Source organism: Monodon monoceros, unplaced genomic scaffold, assembly GCF_005190385.1.
Source record: "Monodon monoceros isolate NGI ecotype Baffin Bay Population unplaced genomic scaffold, NGI_Narwhal_1 Super_Scaffold_6, whole genome shotgun sequence".
Lineage (NCBI taxonomy): Eukaryota > Metazoa > Chordata > Mammalia > Artiodactyla > Monodontidae > Monodon > Monodon monoceros.
Genome location: NW_021703783.1, coordinates 76,620,325 through 76,640,645, shown reverse-complemented (window position 1 = coordinate 76,640,645; position 20,321 = coordinate 76,620,325). Strand labels below are relative to the sequence as shown.

The 20,321-nt window shown below is 37.4% G+C and overlaps 1 protein-coding gene across 2 annotated transcripts in view; it reads right to left on the bottom strand.

Annotated features, from left to right (window-relative positions):
• The window catches only part of NEDD1 (NEDD1 gamma-tubulin ring complex targeting factor), a 45,973-nt gene extending 35,098 nt beyond the window's left edge, over nucleotides 1–10,875 (bottom strand). Inside the window, exons 1-4 of one of the 2 annotated variants that reach the window (XM_029206425.1) lie at nucleotides 10,799–10,875; nucleotides 8,428–8,571; nucleotides 5,464–5,558; nucleotides 1,335–1,451 (exon numbers count right to left, since the gene is read on the bottom strand). In XM_029206425.1, the coding sequence (XP_029062258.1) occupies nucleotides 1,335–1,451; nucleotides 5,464–5,558; nucleotides 8,428–8,563 (348 nt within the window). In that variant the 5' untranslated portion in view covers nucleotides 8,564–8,571; nucleotides 10,799–10,875. The remainder of the gene's footprint in view (nucleotides 1–1,334; nucleotides 1,452–5,463; nucleotides 5,559–8,427; nucleotides 8,572–10,798) is intronic. The other variant, XM_029206426.1, reaches the window with a different exon arrangement.
• Between the last annotated feature and the right edge of the window lie 9,446 nt (nucleotides 10,876–20,321).

Sequence of the window (20,321 nt, the reverse complement as noted above, 5' to 3'; positions counted from 1 at the left end):
TCTAATCTCTTCTCAATTCTTTAAGATATTCTTTATTCATACTAGGTATATCCCCCTAAACAGCTTTAATTATTTCATAATTTAAAATATTAAACAATGAATAATATCTGAGTGTGCCTCTCATCTTTGCCCTTACTAGTTGCTTGACATTGAACAAGTTCTTTAACATCTCTGAGTCGGAGTTTCTCCATCTGTACTTAGGAATAATACTACCTGCTCTGCAGAGTTTGCAGAATAGATAGAATAAATATGTTAAGCACAGTGGCTGGCATGTCAAAGAATTCAATAAAAGTTAAGTATTCTCATTATTGGCAACTTCTCAATTTTCCTGAAGGCTCTTCAAAGTTTAGTTAATACTTAAAAATAATGAACTTCCAAAAGTAATATTTTAAACAGCAATCATAAGATTATATTTCAACTTAGCTAAGAGAAAACCATTCTTCTATATACTATTTCTCTAGTAAGAATTAACTCAATGACATTAAGATATGTAATAAAATTATAATGATCTCTGGTATTTGCTTCAAAATACTCTGAAGGTCTGAAGATGAGAGAGTAGATGAGCACATAAATAAAACAATACTGGCCAGGAGTTGATCATCACTGAAATCAGGTGATGAGTACATGGATGATGAGTTAAAGGAAGTTCTTTCTCTGTGTATATAGGTATGTGTGTGTATAGATAAAAATATGTTTAAAATTTTGCATATTAAAACTTTTTTAAAAGACATAAAAATTAAAAATAATTTAATAAATGAACTTCCAAATATTAAAAAGACAGAAGTCCAAAAAAACAATCGCGACCAGGGGCTTTCATGATTACTTTCATTTTCTGAAACTGCAAAAAGCTAACTATTTAAAGAAACACTAACTGTCAGTAGTAAACTATTTTAGAAACATTTCATTACCAAGATGAAAATACATACATACAAACTGTAACAGAGAACTAAGAAGCCATATCCCCAAATACTGTCATCCCAAAACCACTCTCATTATTTCAAAGTGCCTTAAAAAGATCTCTAATGACAACAAACCATATTTTTGTTTAAATGAAGTAAGTGGTTCACTCACACGAGAGCAGACCAAAGTGAAAAAATAAGGAAAAAGTTTTAACCCCAGCAATATAGTAACATATGTGGAGGGAAAAATAAACCAAAAAAATTAAGTTTTTGGCTACACAGCATCTTTCTTTTCCCTAACAAATCTCACTTCAATTCTGAAGCAGCTTATTTTTATCACAAAAGCTCAAAATTAAAAGTTTGGTAACTATTACCAATAAACACATTGTGGGATACCCATTTCTGTAAGGATTAAAAAAAAAAAAAGTTGCTTACCTTAAGAGATCGATGAACTCTTTTTGATTTTAAATCCCAAATATTAACAGTGTTATTTAGGCCTCCGCTTACCAAATACATTGATGTTGAATTTAAACTGACACATGTCTGCTTTTGCTATTAAAGAAAACAAAAGTCACATTAACCTAACAGAGCCCAGAGCTGACTTTCAAGTCTCACCCAACACTTGGTAAGCACATGAAAAATATTTGTTGAGTTAAATGCTATAAACATGCCAATTCTTGTACTAAAGATTCACCTCTCATTATCTGTCACATGGATTCAATAGTTTGCAAAGTGTTCAAAAAGGCTTTAAGGAAATCAACCAGATTCATGTTCTAGTCCACAAAAAGGTGGTGACAAAGGAAGCTTAGGAAATACCAGCAAGTCTTGGGCTCCCATCAGGGCTTACTTGCCCTTAATATTTCCCTTTAATAAAACCTGGTCTTAGACTCCCACAGAATATCTCACATTAAAATCAACCCACAGCTCAGAAAATTCTTAAGGTAGAGGGAACTGTAAAGAATGCCTAGTTTAAAACCCTCATTTTACAGAGGGGCAAAGTTCTATAAAGAGGATAAGATACTAGTCCAGCGTCACAGCAAATCTCCCCCTAATGGCCCAAGTCTCAAACATCATGTCATCAGAACCTAACTCTACACTCTCCCCCACCACTGTAAAGGTCCCATTCATCCAGTTCCTCAAGATAAAAGTCCAGAATTAACCTTGATTCCTTGTTCTCCCTCTGCCCAATCTATCAGTAAGTTCTCTAAACTCCAAGCCTAAAATCTATCCCACATGGGCCCCCCTTTATCTACTGTTATTAGCTAGCACTGCTAGCTAATCCAAACCTTGACAGAACACAACAGCAGCCTCCTAGCTGGCTGTCCTGCTTCCACTCCTGCTTCCTTACATCCCATGCTCCATAAGTAGAGTGACCTCTAAGAAATGTAAATCAGATCATGTGTCTCTCATTTAAAAATCTTCAATGGCTTCCAATCACACCTAGAATAAATTCCAAACTCATCATTAACCTGGCTTTCAAAGCCCTATTCATCTGCCCCTTCTTACCTGGTCTCTCACCGTTTTCCTCCTTATCCACTAATTCTCTAGCCACACTGACCATCTTCCATTCCGTAAACACTATATTTGCCTCGAGGCTTCTACACAGCTAGTCTTGCCTGGAAAGTTAATTTCCCTGAATCTTGGCTTGAATGGCTGCTTCTCGTCAATAGATATCAACTTAAATGCCACAACTTCAGGAGACCTCCCTTGGCCACTTAACCTAACTTGCTATCTCAATATCTTATTTTAGCTCTCTGCAGAACAACTTATCACTATACTCAGTATTCTGCTTACTAGTTTATTGTCTCTCAGCAGAATGTCAGTTTCCTTAGAACAAAGACCATATCCATGTTCAATAAATATTTATAGAACAAACGGCTAAAGTACAGAGGTAACCAAGTTTTTCTCACAATGATTATCTATGAGTGTCATCTATCTGGTAGTACCATCAGTAACTATGCTACAAAGAGCACAGTATTGCATGTTTTTCTCTATTTAATTTTCAGATACACTGCATAGTTACATTAATTATTCTCACCTCTAGCTGAATACCATGAGGGGACAAAAGAGAAATGAATTCCAAAGGGGACATTTTGTGACTTAGTTAAAGGTTAAAAGGCAAACTATGTAGGTTTAGGCAAGTCATCTCACCTTTCCGAGCCTACATTTCTACATCTGAGGAACGAGAGATGAGGACCAGATCTACTATTCTTGAGAGTCCTGCATCTTCAAAAACATCCTCTGCTCAAGAGAGCACCAGATTCTTAAAAGGGTGCAGATAACCCCCTCTCCCTCCCCCAAGGCTTCTTCCAGCTCTGAAATTTTGACTGAGTCAAAATTATTAACACATACAAAAATGTCAGGAGCACGTTCCATCAATGTTTCAGTATGGTCGCTATAATTCTCTTGCAGGTCATTCTAGGAATTGACTTTAGTCTAAACAGACTAGTAAAAGTTAGAATCTGGTTATCATTGCAGATCAGGACAGTGTGCTAAGAGCTATCAAAATAACCTTTAAAGAAAACAGAGAAGAAGGGCATCCATCAAAGATCAATATATTAGGATTCTAATCATCAAAAACCACTCAAATTATTCTTAAGGGCTCAGAACAAAACCTATATTTATAGCTGCTTACCATAATGATAGAAGATCTTTTTATGTTAATAGATTATTAACGTAGCTAATGAACTTACAATAATTAACGGAAATTGAGTGGTTATTACAGAAATCCTGTACCCTGAGACACAAGCAATGGGTGGAATTTTAAAATCTGAAAATAACATCAGGTCAAATTTCTAGGCTATATAGTAGCCTATCGTATCCATTATAATACTGTTAAGACCAATATGTCTACTTTAAAGAGGTAAAATACAAAATCAAAGAAAATAAATATGAAACTTAATAAAGTTCCACCTTAAAAATAATGTTAAAATAAGTAGGATAGAACCTTATTTTCCCAATGAGCAAAAGTCTAATATCTCAAATGGTACATAAGTAATAGGACTTGGATCCTATGAAGCAAAGGTTACCAACACACTAATATGTTATAAGAAATTACTAATAAAGACTAAAAAACCAATGGTTGTAAAATGTTTTTTAAGTAAACTAAAGCAGATTTAAATTATAATGATCTACAATGATCTCACTTTCATCAACCTGCATTCTGATATGACTTAACTGTGGGAAACAGAACTACAGCAACTAATGTAAAATATTCACAAAATCCTTAAAGTGGTGTCACACTTGTAAATATCATGTCATTTTTATATTTTACACATTAACAACAAAAAACGGTCCCAAACTGGTTCTAAGGCAACGCATAAAAGTAGAGTGTGTGTGTGTGTGTGTGTGCGTGTGTGCGCACGCATGTGTGTAGATAGATATATAAATTGTGGTAGAGGTGGAAATCTAAATTGTTTTGATGTTGATATTTAACTCACAAATGTTTGCTGCCCACCTCTGACATGATCTGAAGATCCAAAGATGACTAAGATGTTCCGCCTGCTCTTGAAGAGTACAGTTTGCCTTTATTGCGCAGCGACACTCTCTGCCTCAATTTCACTTACTGAGGTTGATAGGCAAACGTCATTCCTACCCTTAGCAGACATTCTCTCTGCCCCAGTCTCTTAATATCTGTGGGCTGGAACTGATGTTGAGATCAATCCAACAGATACCTTTAGGAAAGGACTGATAGAAATCCTAAGTCCTTTTTACATTAGATGAGCTTATATTCCAATGCTCTGCTGTGTTCTACTCCACTGTAATTGGAGTAGAACAATTATTAATTGGGCTGCCTTATCTACTCCAGTGTGTAAAATTACGACAATTCATAATGGTTTAGAGTCTGCTATGAAAACTATGAAATTTTAAAAAAGAACAAGCTACCAACTAACTACTTATTCCTTTTTATTTAGATCTTATTTAAAATGGAAATAGCTTTCAAGAAGTGTGTGATTGGAAATAAGAAAGCCAGCATTATCCTGAATCAGAGGGATTAACTTATAAAACTAAAGGGTAAGAACATATAGTGAGAGCTTCATTTAAATGCTCTGGGACCAAAGCTCTGGGACAAAGGCATTCTGTTGCAGGAGAGCTTGGGGAGACTCAGGCAGTACCATGTGGACAGAAGGTAAAGCAGAAGGCTACCATCAGATAAGGCTCTTTAGCTGATGGTCCTGAGCCCAATGTCCAATGAGTAAAGGTAGGGCTACATCATTAGGACTCTTTTGCTCAAATCTACTCAGTGACCTTGGTGGAACATCATCCTGAAAAACCACAGCAATACCAGAGAACCTCCCACAGAGGGGAAATGGAGAAAGTAACTGCCTAGTTGATGAAATGTAAGTCCTTGATTGCTCCCCTAGTACCCAATATTGTTTTACCTAAAGATGTTTCAGTAAGCACACTTATTTCACCTTTAAGTGTTACTCTATTATTTTAAGCTCAGGTTAAGAATACTGCTTTTAAACACCTTTATATTTAGTTGTCAGCACCATAATAAATAAGCAATTACAACCCAAGCAAAACTAAGATTTTTAAAAGTTAAAAAAAAAAAAACACTTACCCCTTCACCAAGCTCTAAAAGTGGAACAGGTTTACATTTGCAACTTGAAACAACTATTTTGTCACCACTGGAAGATGCTGTCACTAGAAAGTTATCTAAATGAAGAGTTATGGAGAATCGAACAATCCATGAGCAGCTCTAGCACTCGACTATCATTATAAGAATTGAGATGACAAAAGCAAGCACACTAAGCAATGAATATAGCTGATACATTAGCTTTCAAAACTGGCTCAGATTACTAATTACTAAGACTAATTCTCTTTACTACTACTGCAGGGAAGAACCATCCTTTCTGATTTTGCTATCACTTGAAAGCTATTTAACCCATGTGAAATACTACTCCATTTTCAAAGAGTAGGCCAGAAGGTCTAATTTTATCCTTCAAGAATGAGAGCATGATAAAAGCAACATCAGGCAAGTATCAATCAACCTTGTCATCTATAAATACTGTTTAAGACAGCTTTTTAGTAATGCAGTGCTTGATACCAATTTAAGCTAGGAAGCAAATATCCACATTAGTCTCCTATTTTTCCACTAAGAAATCAAGCCTGATATTTTCTCAGGATGGAATTTTTGTGATAGAGTGTTTTAATCTTAAATGTATTAAGAATATTACAGTATATGTAGCAAATATAAATAAGTGTGGTTACACAGCAACTATGTTATAAGAGTTTTGACTTTATTTCAATTCAATTAAATTCAAGTTATTTAAAATATAATTTTAAATTATTAAAATAAATAATTATTTAAAATTTAATTTAATAATTTAAAATTATATTTTCCTTATTTTACATAAATTATAAGTGGAATAATCAGTAAACACAAAACAATGTAAGTATTTTAAAACTAAAATGACTAAATACAATAATATAACCAAGACCAAGAATCTGATTTTGAGTCAAAACAAATTAAAATATCAGAAGTTTAAACCTATACTTTTAACAAGCAAAGTCTTAACTGCATTACTTTTGGATGATTTACATAACATTCAGATATTTTGTGAACATACCATGGACTGTAATTTTATTATGATATATGATTCAAACAAAATCACTTCCACCTACCTAGGTATTACAGCACTGAGAAAAATAAATCATTTCCCTTTCCTTGGCTTCTTCCTATGTTTATTGTTACTTTTCTCCTTAGAATATATTAAAGAAAGGACTGAAAGAAAACAATACAAGAGGGTACTCTAGTTACTCCTTTTATTTCTCATGTAGTTTTAGAAATCATGAGAAAGTGAGGAATATTACCTAGAGAACCAAAAAAAAGAAAACTAATCTTCCTGGCACCTCACCATCAACGCTGTCCTTGGGATCCATGCTAAGTGGTCCCTAAATCTCTGAGTCTGGGAATTCCTTGGTCTTCAGTAACTAACCTCTATGGAAGGCATCAAAGCCTCAATAGGTATAAAACTATACAAAGGTTTTCAGTGCACATGTACTTGTACAACAAAACTATACAGAAATAAGACCAGTTTCCAAAAGTCAAAGGACACCATCACATAGTTACATCAGTTTTGTTGACAGACCATTAAGTGGTTTATCAGTAAATGTATCAACTCCTAATAAAATTCCTTGGAGGAAAAATATAATAAATCTCATTAAGAACTGCTACTTTTATGCAGTGAGTAACAAGGAAAATTAAGCTCTAAACATAATAAAAATCTAATAGAAGGAACCTCACACATTTGTGACTCTTTTTAAAACATCTTACCCCACTCTACATCTAGAGTCCTTCAAAACTGCAGTCCCTTCACCATGAGTTTGATTAATAGAGCACCAAAGTTATTTATTTTGCTACTTTAATACAAAATCAAGGAATGATGAAGAGGTAAATTTAATTCAATAAGAAAATTCATCATTTTTGTTATGTATTTGCAAGAATAATTAGATTGAGCATGAAAACTTCTGTTTTTGTTCATGAATCATTCATATTTTAAAGCTTTGATATTTTTACTTTCATCAGGAAGCAGAATATTACTACTTTGATACTGATAAGATCAGACACATGTTAAAGCTTAATCTGTTGTTTAAGAAATAGTGTATGCGTATGAGTTCCACAAACGAATGATTATTTCTAGCATACCAAGTATACAGAACATTTTCATACAAAAGGTGGTAAGAATACTTTGTTTACAGCAGTGGTTCACAACCGAGGGTGATTCTGGCTCCCAGGTGACATCTAGCAATTCTGGAGATGATTTTTGGCTGTCACCACTGGGGCTACTGGCATCTGGTTGGTAGAGACCAGGAAGGCTTCTAAACATCCTACAATGCACAGGGCAGCCTCCATAACGAAGCATTATCTTGCCCAAAATGTCAATAGTGAGATACTGAGAAATCCCTATTTATGAGTTCATTTTATCCACATCTAGGAACTTATTAAGACAGGGAGGATGTCAATCAGAAACATAAAAACCTTAGGAAAGTTCAATCTAGATAATTTTCCTGTCTTTTTGGGAAACAAGACTATTTTCATCACAGATAGAAAGGAAGAGAAATACAGAGAATACATCAGTAAGATGGGAATGTTTGACTATTTTTACCTCTTCCCTCAACCTCTGCTTCTGCCTTCAAGTTCTGTCTTTAATTTCCCAACTACAAATATCCAAACACAGACACAAAACATCATTCCAGAACCTTTCAGAACTTTTCCCACCATTACCTACCTTATTCCATTTGATTCAATAACAAACTGTAAATAAAAAGACTAATTCTATGATCTGCATCTAGTAGCTAACATATTTTTAATAGCAGTGTTTTTCAATGTAGTGAATTGCAAGTAAGTTTTTAATGAAATCAACAGAGAATATCAGTGTGCATCATATGACATACTGTTTACTAAATTCCTATTTCACAGCTATGCCAAATATATTTCTCATTATGGATTACATGCAAAAGTTTCATTGATAGTGGTTGTTTAACCTAACAAAAAGTGGTTGTTTAAAAAAGAAAAGGATACTATTGCTGCTCCAACACACTGAGCTGATTCCATGTGGTGATGTGTGTGGGTTGAACTTATCCACCAATGTCATAGATGAAGCATCCCATATTTTAACATCATCTCCCGATGAAGCAAATCCGAGGTTTTCCTGCATGACTGCACCTGCAAACAGTTTAAAACAACATATTTTAAAAACAGTTAAGGATAGGTTTTAAAAACAAGAGTTAAGATGAGGCATCTTATCTAAAACAAGTGGCTCTACTCGTTCACTTTTGTCTCAGAGAGACTGTGCTCACCACAAAGTTTTTGGAGTGATCTCTCTAAAACATAAACCAGATCATATTCTCTTAGCTGACCTTTCCAATGACTCTCCAGAACAATTACAATGAAATCCAACCTCCTTAGCGTGCCTTACACAAACTGGCCTGCTGTAACATTCCTACCTCTCTTTCCCAGAGCCACCAAACTCATTGGCCTTCTTTCTCACCTCCGAGTCTTTCTGTTTGCAGCCCCATCTGCCTGGAATGGTCTTTCCCGATTTCCCAAGGTCATCTCCTTCACATCATTCCAGTCTCAGCTCATGTTTCTTCCTCAGAAAGGCCTTCCCTGACCACCATGGCTAAAGCTGCTCCATACCAGTTGTCCTATATCCCATTACCCTGTTTCATTTTTTATGGCCCTTCCTGCAGTCTTATTCTCATGTCTAACTCCCCTTGACTTGAACAAAATAAAGATCCTTAGAACAGGGATTTCATCTTGTTTACTACCAGTCTTGAAGCATTCCTGGCACACAGCTGATACTCAACAAATAACTGTTGGATAGGTAACTTCCTTACCTTTTAAAAAATTTATGATAAACTGTAGCACTCCTGCAGGTCAGAATCCCGCCATGGCAGGCTTTCCAAATAAGTCTAAAATTAGCAAATACATCCTAAGAAGATGTCACTAAGTCCCTATACCAACACACAGTCTACAATGCCTTCGCTTGTATTATCTGTTCACAGTATACAGTTCAAACACAGAATTCTGACAAAGTGATTTCATAAACCAAGGCAGTCTAGAAGACAAAAGGCAAGTAGTAATGCATGACGGGTAAGAAAAAAATGCTGAGAAATACCTGGGAGAAAGGGGAAGGGAAGGGATGGGGGCCTAGAAATATACCCTTCACACCTTCCTGGTGTGGACAGTGCAAGAGTGCAGCAGCGCATAAGTGATATTACAGACAGGTTCCCAAGTCATCAACAAAACATCACACTTATGAGGAGCAGACTCTATTTCAGAGGACAACCTAAAGGCCTAACAAGTTACAGGGCCCTTTCATTCTCCAGAGACAAAATTTTCAATGTGTTTATAAAGAAGCTAAAACTTTTGTTAACTAGAAAAGCCACCTATGTGATTCACTATGCTTCATTCATCAGATAAATACAGTTCTACTAAGAGCCGTTAGTCATCTGTTGAAATGTAGACACAGTGCTTGGATTTGGTGCCTTAACAGGTGGTAACATGTGCCCTTTCGGATCCCTACTCAACAACAATGAAGTGCTGGAAAGGCATCTGTAAACCCAGTAAAAACCACTGAAAGATATCTTTACTATAATCTTAGACCATTCCTGTTGAGCGCCGTTATGTAGCGGAAAGATCCCTTTAGACCTGGCTCAGATGATCTGCCCCAGAGTTAGGTGACAGTCACTTTGGCCAAGTCATTCAACGTCGGTCTCCTCCTCTCAAAGTGGAGCGGGAAAGGGCCCACCAACCTCAGTCTTCCGAGAACTGAGCACATTTTAAGGGCGCGGCATCATATCAGCCTCAGGAAGAGGCTCCCATCAAAACTGAGCTGTCAGGACACAAGGCGGTAGCACCGTCAGCCCCGGATTCGGGGAGCGCGGCTACAAAAAACAATTCCACTACGACTTAGCTTAAACAAAAGTTCTACAAATTTCAGTAAAAACCCAAAATGCATTTTACTTGCAGGAGTCTTGCTCAACTGGGGTTACCTCGTAAAATGCATTTGAGCACCTGCTAAACGAGTTGGATTTGAGAGGTTTACAAAAAGAGAACGGGACTGTGGACAAGCGGCAAACTTTCCGGAGGCAGCGCAGCCCCCAGAGCCGCCACCGACCTACCCCAGTTGACCCGGGCCACCTCTCAGGCCCGACCGGAGCGCGTCGCAGGGGGAGGTGCGCGACCCCGGCCCGCGGCTCCCTGGAACTTCCGCGCCAAAAGCGCCGCCGCACCCCTGCCCGGTAACCGTCCGGAGCGCCAGGCCGGCCGGAGCCCCGGGACCCCAGGGCCTCCGACCCGCCCCCTGAGGTGACCGGAGAGCGGGCACCAGTAGAGGGCAAGTATTCGGCAGCCGTCGGCCCCCACCCCGGGCCCTCCTGAACCTCACCTCTCAGCCGCCGTACACCGGGGGCCCCGGCGCGGCCCTCTCCGGCGCTGGGCTTCCGGCTCCCGCCTGGACTGTTAAACTTCGGCGGCCGGAAGTCCCGCCCCCGGATGGCGTCACCGGGAGAGGCGCTACCGCAAGGGATCGTTCGGGTTGGTGGCCAGGGGCAGGGCCAGGGCCAGGGCCAGGGCCAGGGGCGGTGCTGGGCCTGGTGGGGGTCCTGGTCCTAGCGCCTGGGAGGGATCTGCGGGCCTGGGCGGCTCCCTCCACGCCCCACCGATGGCGCTAGGGCCAGAGGCTGCTGCCCTTTTGTCATCCATTTGTTTGTTGGCTGCCTACTGTGTGCCAGGCACTCTGCTAGACTCTGGGTGCACAGTGCTGAGTTTAGCCTGGGAATACAGGGGTACGGTCAACACTCGTGGTCCCTGGCCTGGTGGAGCTACAGTCCAGTATTAGGGGCAGACGTTAATAAATACATACTTAAATGAAAATCAAAAACTCTGAGAGTTGCCTCAGATGAAAGGTACAAAATGTATGAAAGGGAAATGAACATGGATGTGGGTTTGGGAATGTCTTTCCTGAAGAGGAAACCATGGACAGCCGATAATACCCGATGCAATTTACAAACCAGGAGACATGCTAGGAAAAGCTAAGAAATAACAGAAAGCCTAAGTGTCTGAGTTATCCGACTTCAAAACCTATGATCTTTTTTCCAAATCATGCTGCAGGGTCAGGAACACGGAACACCATCTGGTTGGGAATTCTTCTGAAGGAGATGCTTCTCAGAGTGGGAAAAGGAGTAGGTGACTTGAGCTTTCATATTCCCCTTCTAACAGGGCTTTTTTTTTTTTTTTTTTTAATAAGCTCTGCTGAGAATCCTTTTAAAAAATATAGGGCATTTCTTCTGTAAACAGTGTTATTATTCTTTCAGCACAAGTACATACTTGGAGTGTGTTTCTGAACTAGGTACGTAAGCCCCGGTTATTTGCAACAATATTGCAAATAACCAGAAAACTCTAATAAATGCAGAGAAGAAATTTTTTCAGAGCAGAAATTGAAGCCCTAGACAAGCTATAAAGATTGATGGGGAGCCTCAAAACAAAGACAGCAAGCAGCAACCGCCTTAATTGTAGTTTACAGTTCTTGAGGTTATTAAATACATGTTGGCAGGGGTGGGAACCAAAAAGTTGGGAAATAAGAAAATAGAGTAGGAGTAGGGGCAGGAGGAATAAGGGCAAATAGGAGAACGAAAAGACAATTAACTAAATCTCTGAAAATTTGAAGTCAGCAGGAAAGTGGAAACTAGAATATATGAATATATGATATAGCAATATATCATATTATATATTATACAATGACATATAAAAATATTTATGGAACAGATACTTTGCTAAGCACTATATATTTGTGTGTGTAGATATGTATATGAAGTATATATATATACTATATATATGTAATTTTATGTTTGTAAAACACATGTACTATTATATGTCCCCATTTTACATATGAAGAAACAGAGGTTAAGTAACTTGCCCAAGGTCACACAGTTAAGTAATGGTGGACAGCAATTAAACCTAGAACTGTAAGACTACAAAAACTGTGCTCTTAACCATTATGCTATATTATCAAGAGCATAAAGGGCCAAATATTAACCTCTGCTGCTTCCTCGCTGCTGGTCCTACAGCCTCATCACCTGACATGGTTGTGGAATGGTCCTGCCATTCTTGTTCCTACCTCTGTGTCTATCTATGCGCATAGCGTTTCCTAGTTCTGTATAATACAGTCTACAAGTAATAGAAGCCAAATGTTGGAGACCTCACTGATATATGAATTATATAAACATATGCAGCTTTCCAAAAGTAGACATCAAGACAAGGAATATTCCTAGGGACAAAGAGGGATATTTCATAACAATCAAAAGGTCAGCAAAACCAGAAGCCATATTAATTATAAATAATATGTGACCAATAACATAAGTTCAAAGTATATGAAGAATAAATGTCAGGGACTTCCCTAGTGGTCCAGTGGTTAAAACTCCATGCTCCCAACGCAGAGGTCCCAGGTTCAATCGTTGGTCAGGGAACTAGATTCCACATGCTGCAACTAAGAGCCTGCATGCCGCAACGAAAAGATCCGACATGCCTCAATTAAAGATCCTGCATGCCACAACTAAGACCCGTCACAGCCAAATAAATAATTTTTTTAAAAAAAGAATAAATGTCAGAACTAAAGGGGGAAAAAGAACGTGCATAATCCTAATTACTGTTGGAGACTAACAGAATTATCTCAGTAATTGATAGAACATCCAGATAAGAAAAAAAAAATCAGTAAAGATGTCGAAGATCTGAACACAATCAACTACAGTATTTTAACTGACATTTATAGAACACTGTACCCAACCTCTGCAGGATAAATATTCTTTTCAAATACACATGGAACATTTACAAAGATAGACTACATGCTGCCATGAAACAAGTCTCAATACATTTTAAAAGAATAAATCATACAGTGTATGTTCTCTGATCACAATAGAATTAATAGAAATAGAAAACAGTAAAGCATGTAGAAAAGCCCCAAACATATGAAAATTAAACAACTTTGCTTGTATACAATGCATAGGTCAAAGAAGAAATCAAATCACAAATAAATTAGAAAATATTCAAACTAATAATCAGTAAAATGCAACATATAAAACTTTATGGAATTCAGCTAAAGCAATGCTTATAGAAAAATATATAGGTTTAAATACCTATATTATTGAAAAGAAAGATCCAACATCAATAATCTATGCTCTCTCTTAAGGAATCTAGAAAAAGAAGAGCACTTTTTTTTAAGTAAAGATTAGAGAACAATGAAAATGAAAACAGATGGACAGCAGAGAAAAATCAATGAAATCAGAATCTGATTCTTTGAAATTATTAATGAAACTTATAAAGCTCTAGATAGACTTATCAAGAAGAAAGAGAAAACACAAATTACCAATATGAGGATTGAAAGAGAGTCTGTCAATACAGAACCAAAAGACATTTAAAAAGATAATAAGGGAATAGTATGAACAACTTTATGCCAATAAATTTCATAACAAATAAAATGGACAAATATCTTGAAAGACACAAATATTAATACTGACACAAGAAGAAATAGATAACAAGTAGTCCTATATGTATTACAGAAATTAAAGTTGTAATTAAGAAAACTCTCCAAAAAAGGAAACTGCAGGATCAGAGGGCTTCACTGTTGAATTCTATCAAACATGTAAGGAAGAAATAATATCAACCCAATGCAATTTTTTTCAAAAACAGAAGAGAAAGGAATATCCCTTAAACTCATTTTTTTTAAAGACAGTATTACTCTGATGCTAAAACCAGACAAAGACATTACATAAAATAATAGACTCAAATCCCTCATACATAGAGACACAAATTGTATAAACACATATAAATGTGAGTTAAACCCAGTAACATATAAAAAGGATTGTTACACATCATGACCAGGTAAGGTTTATTTCAGAAATGCAAGGTTGGTTTAACACTCAAAACCAGTTAACATAATTCGCCATATTAACAAAATAAAGGAGAATCGCATTATAATTATGCCAATAGATGAAGCAAAAGCATTTTTTAAAATTCAGCATCCATTCACGATTATCAACTCTCTAGGAAAAAAAGAGAGGAAACATCCTCAACTGGTTCAAGAACATTTATGGAAGGCCCACAGTTAGCACCATACTTAATGGCAAAACACTGAATGCCTTTCTCCTAAGACTGAGAGCAATACAAAGATGCCCTGTCTTACTGCTATTCAACGTTCTACTAGAAGACCTAGCCAGTGCAAAAAGTTAAAAAAAAAAAAAGAAAGAAAAGAAAAGAAAAGAAAAAGCACACAGAATAGAAAGGAAGAAGTAGAACTCTATTTGCAGACAATATGATTGTGTAGTAGAAAATCATAAGGCAAACAGGAAAATGACCCTAGAACTCAATAAGTGAATTTAGCAAGGCTTATGCAAAGTCAATATACAAAAATAGAGTAGTATTTCTATATACTAGAAATAAACAATTGGAAAATGAAATAAAAATTTCATTTCCAGTAGCATTCAAAAGGATGAAATATTTACAATTAGTTTAATACAATATATGCAATAGCTATACATTGAAAACTATAAAACATTGTTGAGAGAAGCTAAAGACCTAGATAGAGAGCTATATCATATTAATGAGATGGAAAACAATATTGCTAGAATGTCAGTTTTTCCAGATTAATCTATATGTTCAACTTAATCTCCATGAAATTCCAGCAGGTTTATTTTTTGTGTGTGAAAATTGACAGGCTAATTCAAAATTTTATTTTGGAATGCGAATGACCTAGCCAAAACACTTTTTTTTTAAAGGCAAAGTCAGAGGGCCTACCCTGATATCAATCCACATTTAATGCCAACTAATCCATAGTAACAAAAAGCAGTGCAGCACCTGCCTTGGTGGAAGGAGGAATGGACTTTAAGGAGTCAAGGAAACAACTGGTGGTGATGCAATTGGAATTGTTCTTTGTTTTGATTGTTGTGGTGGTTTCAAGGTAGTTTCAATATCTCTGTCAAAATTCATAAAAGGGTATATTTTAAATGATGCAGTTTATTTTTTGTATACTAAACATCAATAGATTTTATTTAAAAATATCTCAGGGACTAACTGCTCCTGATTATTAAAAAATAAAGTGATATCCTCAACTTATAAATAAAACACAAAATTAATTCTTTTTAAAAAACACACCACAGACTTCCCTGACGGTCCAGTGGTTAAGACTCCATGCTTCCAATGCAGAGGGTGTGGGTTCTATCCCTGGTTGGGGAACTAAGATGCTACGTGGAATGGCCAAAAACTAAAAAAAAAAATAAAAAACACACCATAATAGTACATAATTGTCAAATTACAGAACATTGGCTTGACAGATTTTTAAAAATATTTATTTGTTTGTTTGTTTGTTTGTTTATTTAGGCTGTGCAGGTTTTAGTTGCAGCACACAAGATCTTCCTTGCGGCATGTGGGACCTTTAGTTGCAGCATGTGGAATCTTTTTAGTTGCAGCATGAGGGCTCTCTGCTGCGGCATGCAGGCTTCTTAGTTGCAGCATGCGAACTCTTAGTTGCAGTATGCAAACTCTTAGTTGTGGCATGCATGCGGGATCTAGTTCCCTGAACACGGATTGAACCCAGGACCCCCGCATTGGGAGTGTGGAGTCTAACCCACTGGTCCACCAGGTAAGTCCCGAGAGATTTTAAACATTCCCCAAGATGAAGGAAAAAAGAAAAAAGATGTTACTAAACAGGTTTCAAGAACCAGAATACCCCTACCCCTGGGGCCCTTTGTTAAAAACGAATAATAAGAGGATTAAATTTTTTTAATTAAAAAAATAAAAAAACCAAAATAGCTTCCACGTTCTAAATAGTAACACTAGAATTTACAAAACAATTAACGATGCCTTCATGATTCTGAGCAAAATGGTTATTGTATTTAATATCATCTAGCCATATTATCATTCAAGTGTCAGGGAGGAATAAAAACATTTTCAGACATGTAAAGTCCCAACAAATTTACTTCCCATGCAACCTTTCAGGAAGTTACTTGAGGAGGTGTTCCCCCAAAACAAAGGAATGAGCTGCAAGAGGAAGACAGGGCATCCAGTCTGAGAAAGGTAAATGGAACCCTTAGGATGTCAGCAAAGGAAAAATCCCAGGATTACTGTTGGGCACTGGGCCAAAAGAGCAACCAGTCCAGATGGCAGGTCAAAAGGCTCAACGAATGCTATTGTCAAAAAACAAAAATACATGCACACACACCGACACACACCCATATCTGACATGTTTAATTTTATTAGGAAGAGATTTACAGAACTGGAGGAGAGGAGGTAAGGGACTTAATTCATGATCGAGTACATAGAAAACTAGAAAACCAATCAACTGACCAGCCAATAACAGAAAGCTAACACTAGGGAAACAAAAAGTTGTGCAAGAAAGTAAAAATGGAAATAGAAACCACAATATACCACATAACTCTGCTATGAATATTTACGTAGTCATAAAAAAGTGAACATAGAATGTTAATTTAACCAAAATTATGATACAGCTATATTGGGTATCAACTCAATATGGATGGGAAGTGTGCATCTGTGTGTAGCAGGAGTGGAGGAGGGTGCTGTGAAAACTGATTCCTTATATTTTATGGTAGAAAGTTAATAGGTAAAGCCTAAAATTGAAAGAAAAACTGTACATTAGCTTATTATTCAGGGAGATGGAGATTAATACCAAAAGACACAGCAGAAGAGTTAAAAGGGTGACCTCTAGAGAAGTAGTAACTGGCTGTTTGTAGAGAGGCGCAAGGGACTGCTTTTTTTTTTTCTTTTAAAGCCTTATGGTTCTATATACTTCTATTTAACTTAGTCCAATGTGTCTCATTTGTTTTTAAGTAAAATAAATTCTAAAAGAAAAAAATTTTAATGCGATATTGACCCATTCATATTTTAAAGCATGAAGATTTATAAAGGACAGAGCAGCCAGATCATATGTTTTATAGTGGTTTTCAGAAGTCACGTTCAAAAAGTCACCTCGTTTGTCATTATTGTTCTGTCAACATACATTTGTGGGCCCTAGGAGTTCCCAGCAAACTGTGCTGTGTATTTCAGTCACCAAGGTGAACAACATCCCTACCTTGGAGAAGCTCAGGTTATAGCAAAGTAACAAATTCTAGTGATACAAAGTGACACGTGCTGTGAAATTTATCACGGGCTGGACAGTCATGATGAAGGAAGGAATTAGTACTGTCTAAGGGGCTAGAGATGGTTGCAAAAGGAAGCAGACGACATATAGTACTTAAGAATTTAAGGTTTTCAGGGATTGGTAGGGGGTGCTATTATGTGAGCATCTGTATTCCTTCTCCTTCTACCCCTCCCTTACAACTTCCACCACCCACTCCTTTGGGACCCTTTTGCCCCCCAAGGTTTTCCTTACACACCCTTCCGTTGAACTTTCCCATGCCTCCCTTTGTTACTTCAATCAGGTTTATGCTCAAATATCACCTCTTCAAAGATGCTTTTCTCTGGACTATCTTATTTTAAATATCCCCAACACCTGGTCATGCTCTGCCTTCTCATCCGAATTGTATTTGTCCTCAACATACCTACCTGACATTTTACCATAGTATACATTTATTAAGTTGTGTTTGGTTTCTTTAGTCTCTTTTCTGGAGCGAAAGTGCCACAAAAATAGAACCTTGTTCTGTTTTTTTACCACTACATTCCCAATGCTTAGAACAGTACCTGGAATATAGTAGGCACTCAACACCTATTTGTTGAATGAGTAAATGGGTGAAGAATGAATGTCTCTGGTCTACACCTCTCAGCTGAGTGCAGACCCAAATACTCAACAGCTACCATCTTTACCAAATCACACAACCAGCTCCCTGCCAAACCATTCCCTCTGCATAGCTCCTTACAGCATCCCAAGGGCTCAAACCAGCCATTTGCAAGTCAGTTCTGACATTCTCCTTTTCCCCCTTCCCACAAACATCCAAATAAGTAATCACTAAACCTAGTCTGTTTTCTTGATGGCTGTCTCTAGAGTCTGTCCACCTCTCCCCACCCCCACTGCTGTTTTCTTCATTTAGATCGTCCTTGCCTCTTGACTGGATTGTTGAAACAGTCTCCTCCTAATTTGCTTTCCTGGTTCCAGTCTTTTATCCCTTCAACTATCCTCCAAACTTTTATCATGATGCTTTTCATAAAATGCAAATCTGATCACATGACTACACTACTTAAAACCTAGGCCCTTAGAATAAAGTCTAAACTCCTTTGCATGGCCCCTTAAGCCCTTCACCACTGCCTCATGCTGATGTCTCCAGCTTGTCTCTGGCTATCCGTCCAGCCTTACTGATCAGATATGCTATGTACCACTTGTCCAGCCTTGCTCTTGGAGAGGGCCTGTTAAAACACGTCCCTCTGCCTCTCTCCAATTTGATCAGGTGGCAGGGACTGAGAAACTGTCCTTCCCTGCTGGGTTCTGCCACAGTATCCTGGGCCCCATAGACATGTGTCCAGTCATTGGCCCCCTGCACTAGACACAAGCTCAGGAGCACAGCGCCTGCATAGGAAAAAGATGCCTTTGTGTTCCCAGTTCCTAGCATGATGACTGACACAAAGGAGATGCTTAATAAACGTTGGATGAATGAAGGAATGAATGCATAAATCTGTTTTTCAGAACCTCTTTTTAAAATTTAGCAGTAAAGTGGAAAATGGACTGCCGGTAGGGAGTCTGAAAGCACACTGACTAGTTAAGAGCTAATTGACATATCCCAGACAAGATGAAGGGGACCTGGACTCAGGCAGAATCAATGGGAATGGAAATAAGGAGTCAGAATCAAGAGACTTTTGCTTCTAAAAAAACAAAAGGTATTCTATGAGCAAATGCAATTGATTGAGCATGGTGTACTTTCTGAAGGATGGCTCTAGTGTTTTAAATTTAGACAAAGGCCTGGAAAGCCAGCCATACCCTGTTAGAAGCAATCAATCAACAAACTTCATGAAAGTGAGAAGAGGTGATTGAAGCAGACAGAGAGGTTAGCAAGGCACACAGAGTCTCTGATACAGAAATAAAGAGAGTGTTTTAACTGCTGAAGAATCAAGAGACTGACAAGGAGAGTGAAGATTTCAATGCAGAGGGTGTAATAACTGGAAAAATTTGCTTCCGCCCTTAATATAGTAATAAAATTTGCAGACAGCTTACAATACCATACTGACTAAGAAGTTATGCATTATACAAGCTGCCTTCCATTTTGATGAGAGGGGTATAAAAGTAAGCAAGCATATTTCTGGGATTTATTGGGGGGAAATAACTAATTTCCAGGGCATGTCATAAGATCAGTGCAGCCTCATTCACTGACCCTCGACATATCCAGAGCCATAACATGAAGGCAACACTTAGGATATTCCTAAAACATGGAAAGATTCTGTTATGATATCTGTGCTATTAGCCAAAGAGTGGAAAAGGGAGAGGAATGGATATTTCCTAGGCACCTACTACGTGTAGGACACCATGGTTTACCACCTTTACTTTTAAAAAATAAACATAAGTTACTATGCTGTCATAACTGACTTTGGGAAATTCTTTTTGGAGATTGTTTTCTTCAAAAACAATGAAAACCTGTAAATACATTTTTTTCTAAATAGGTAATGAATACATGTTGTTAAAATGTTGGTAAATGAGTACAAAAAGGTAGAGTTAAAAATAAATCTCCTATCTCTGATACTGAGACACAATTACTTCTCTTTAGGACAATAACTAAAAATAATTAGTTATGCATCCTTCCAAGAATATTCTATGCATATGTACAATTTTACATAATTCATTCAAAATTTGTTCAATATACACTGAACACAAACAGCTTACTATACATCTGTTCTGTGCTTTATTTTTTTTCACTTAATATATATTGGAGAGTTACCATCTTGGTACAAATTAGTCTCGCTCCTTTTTCTGGTCACAT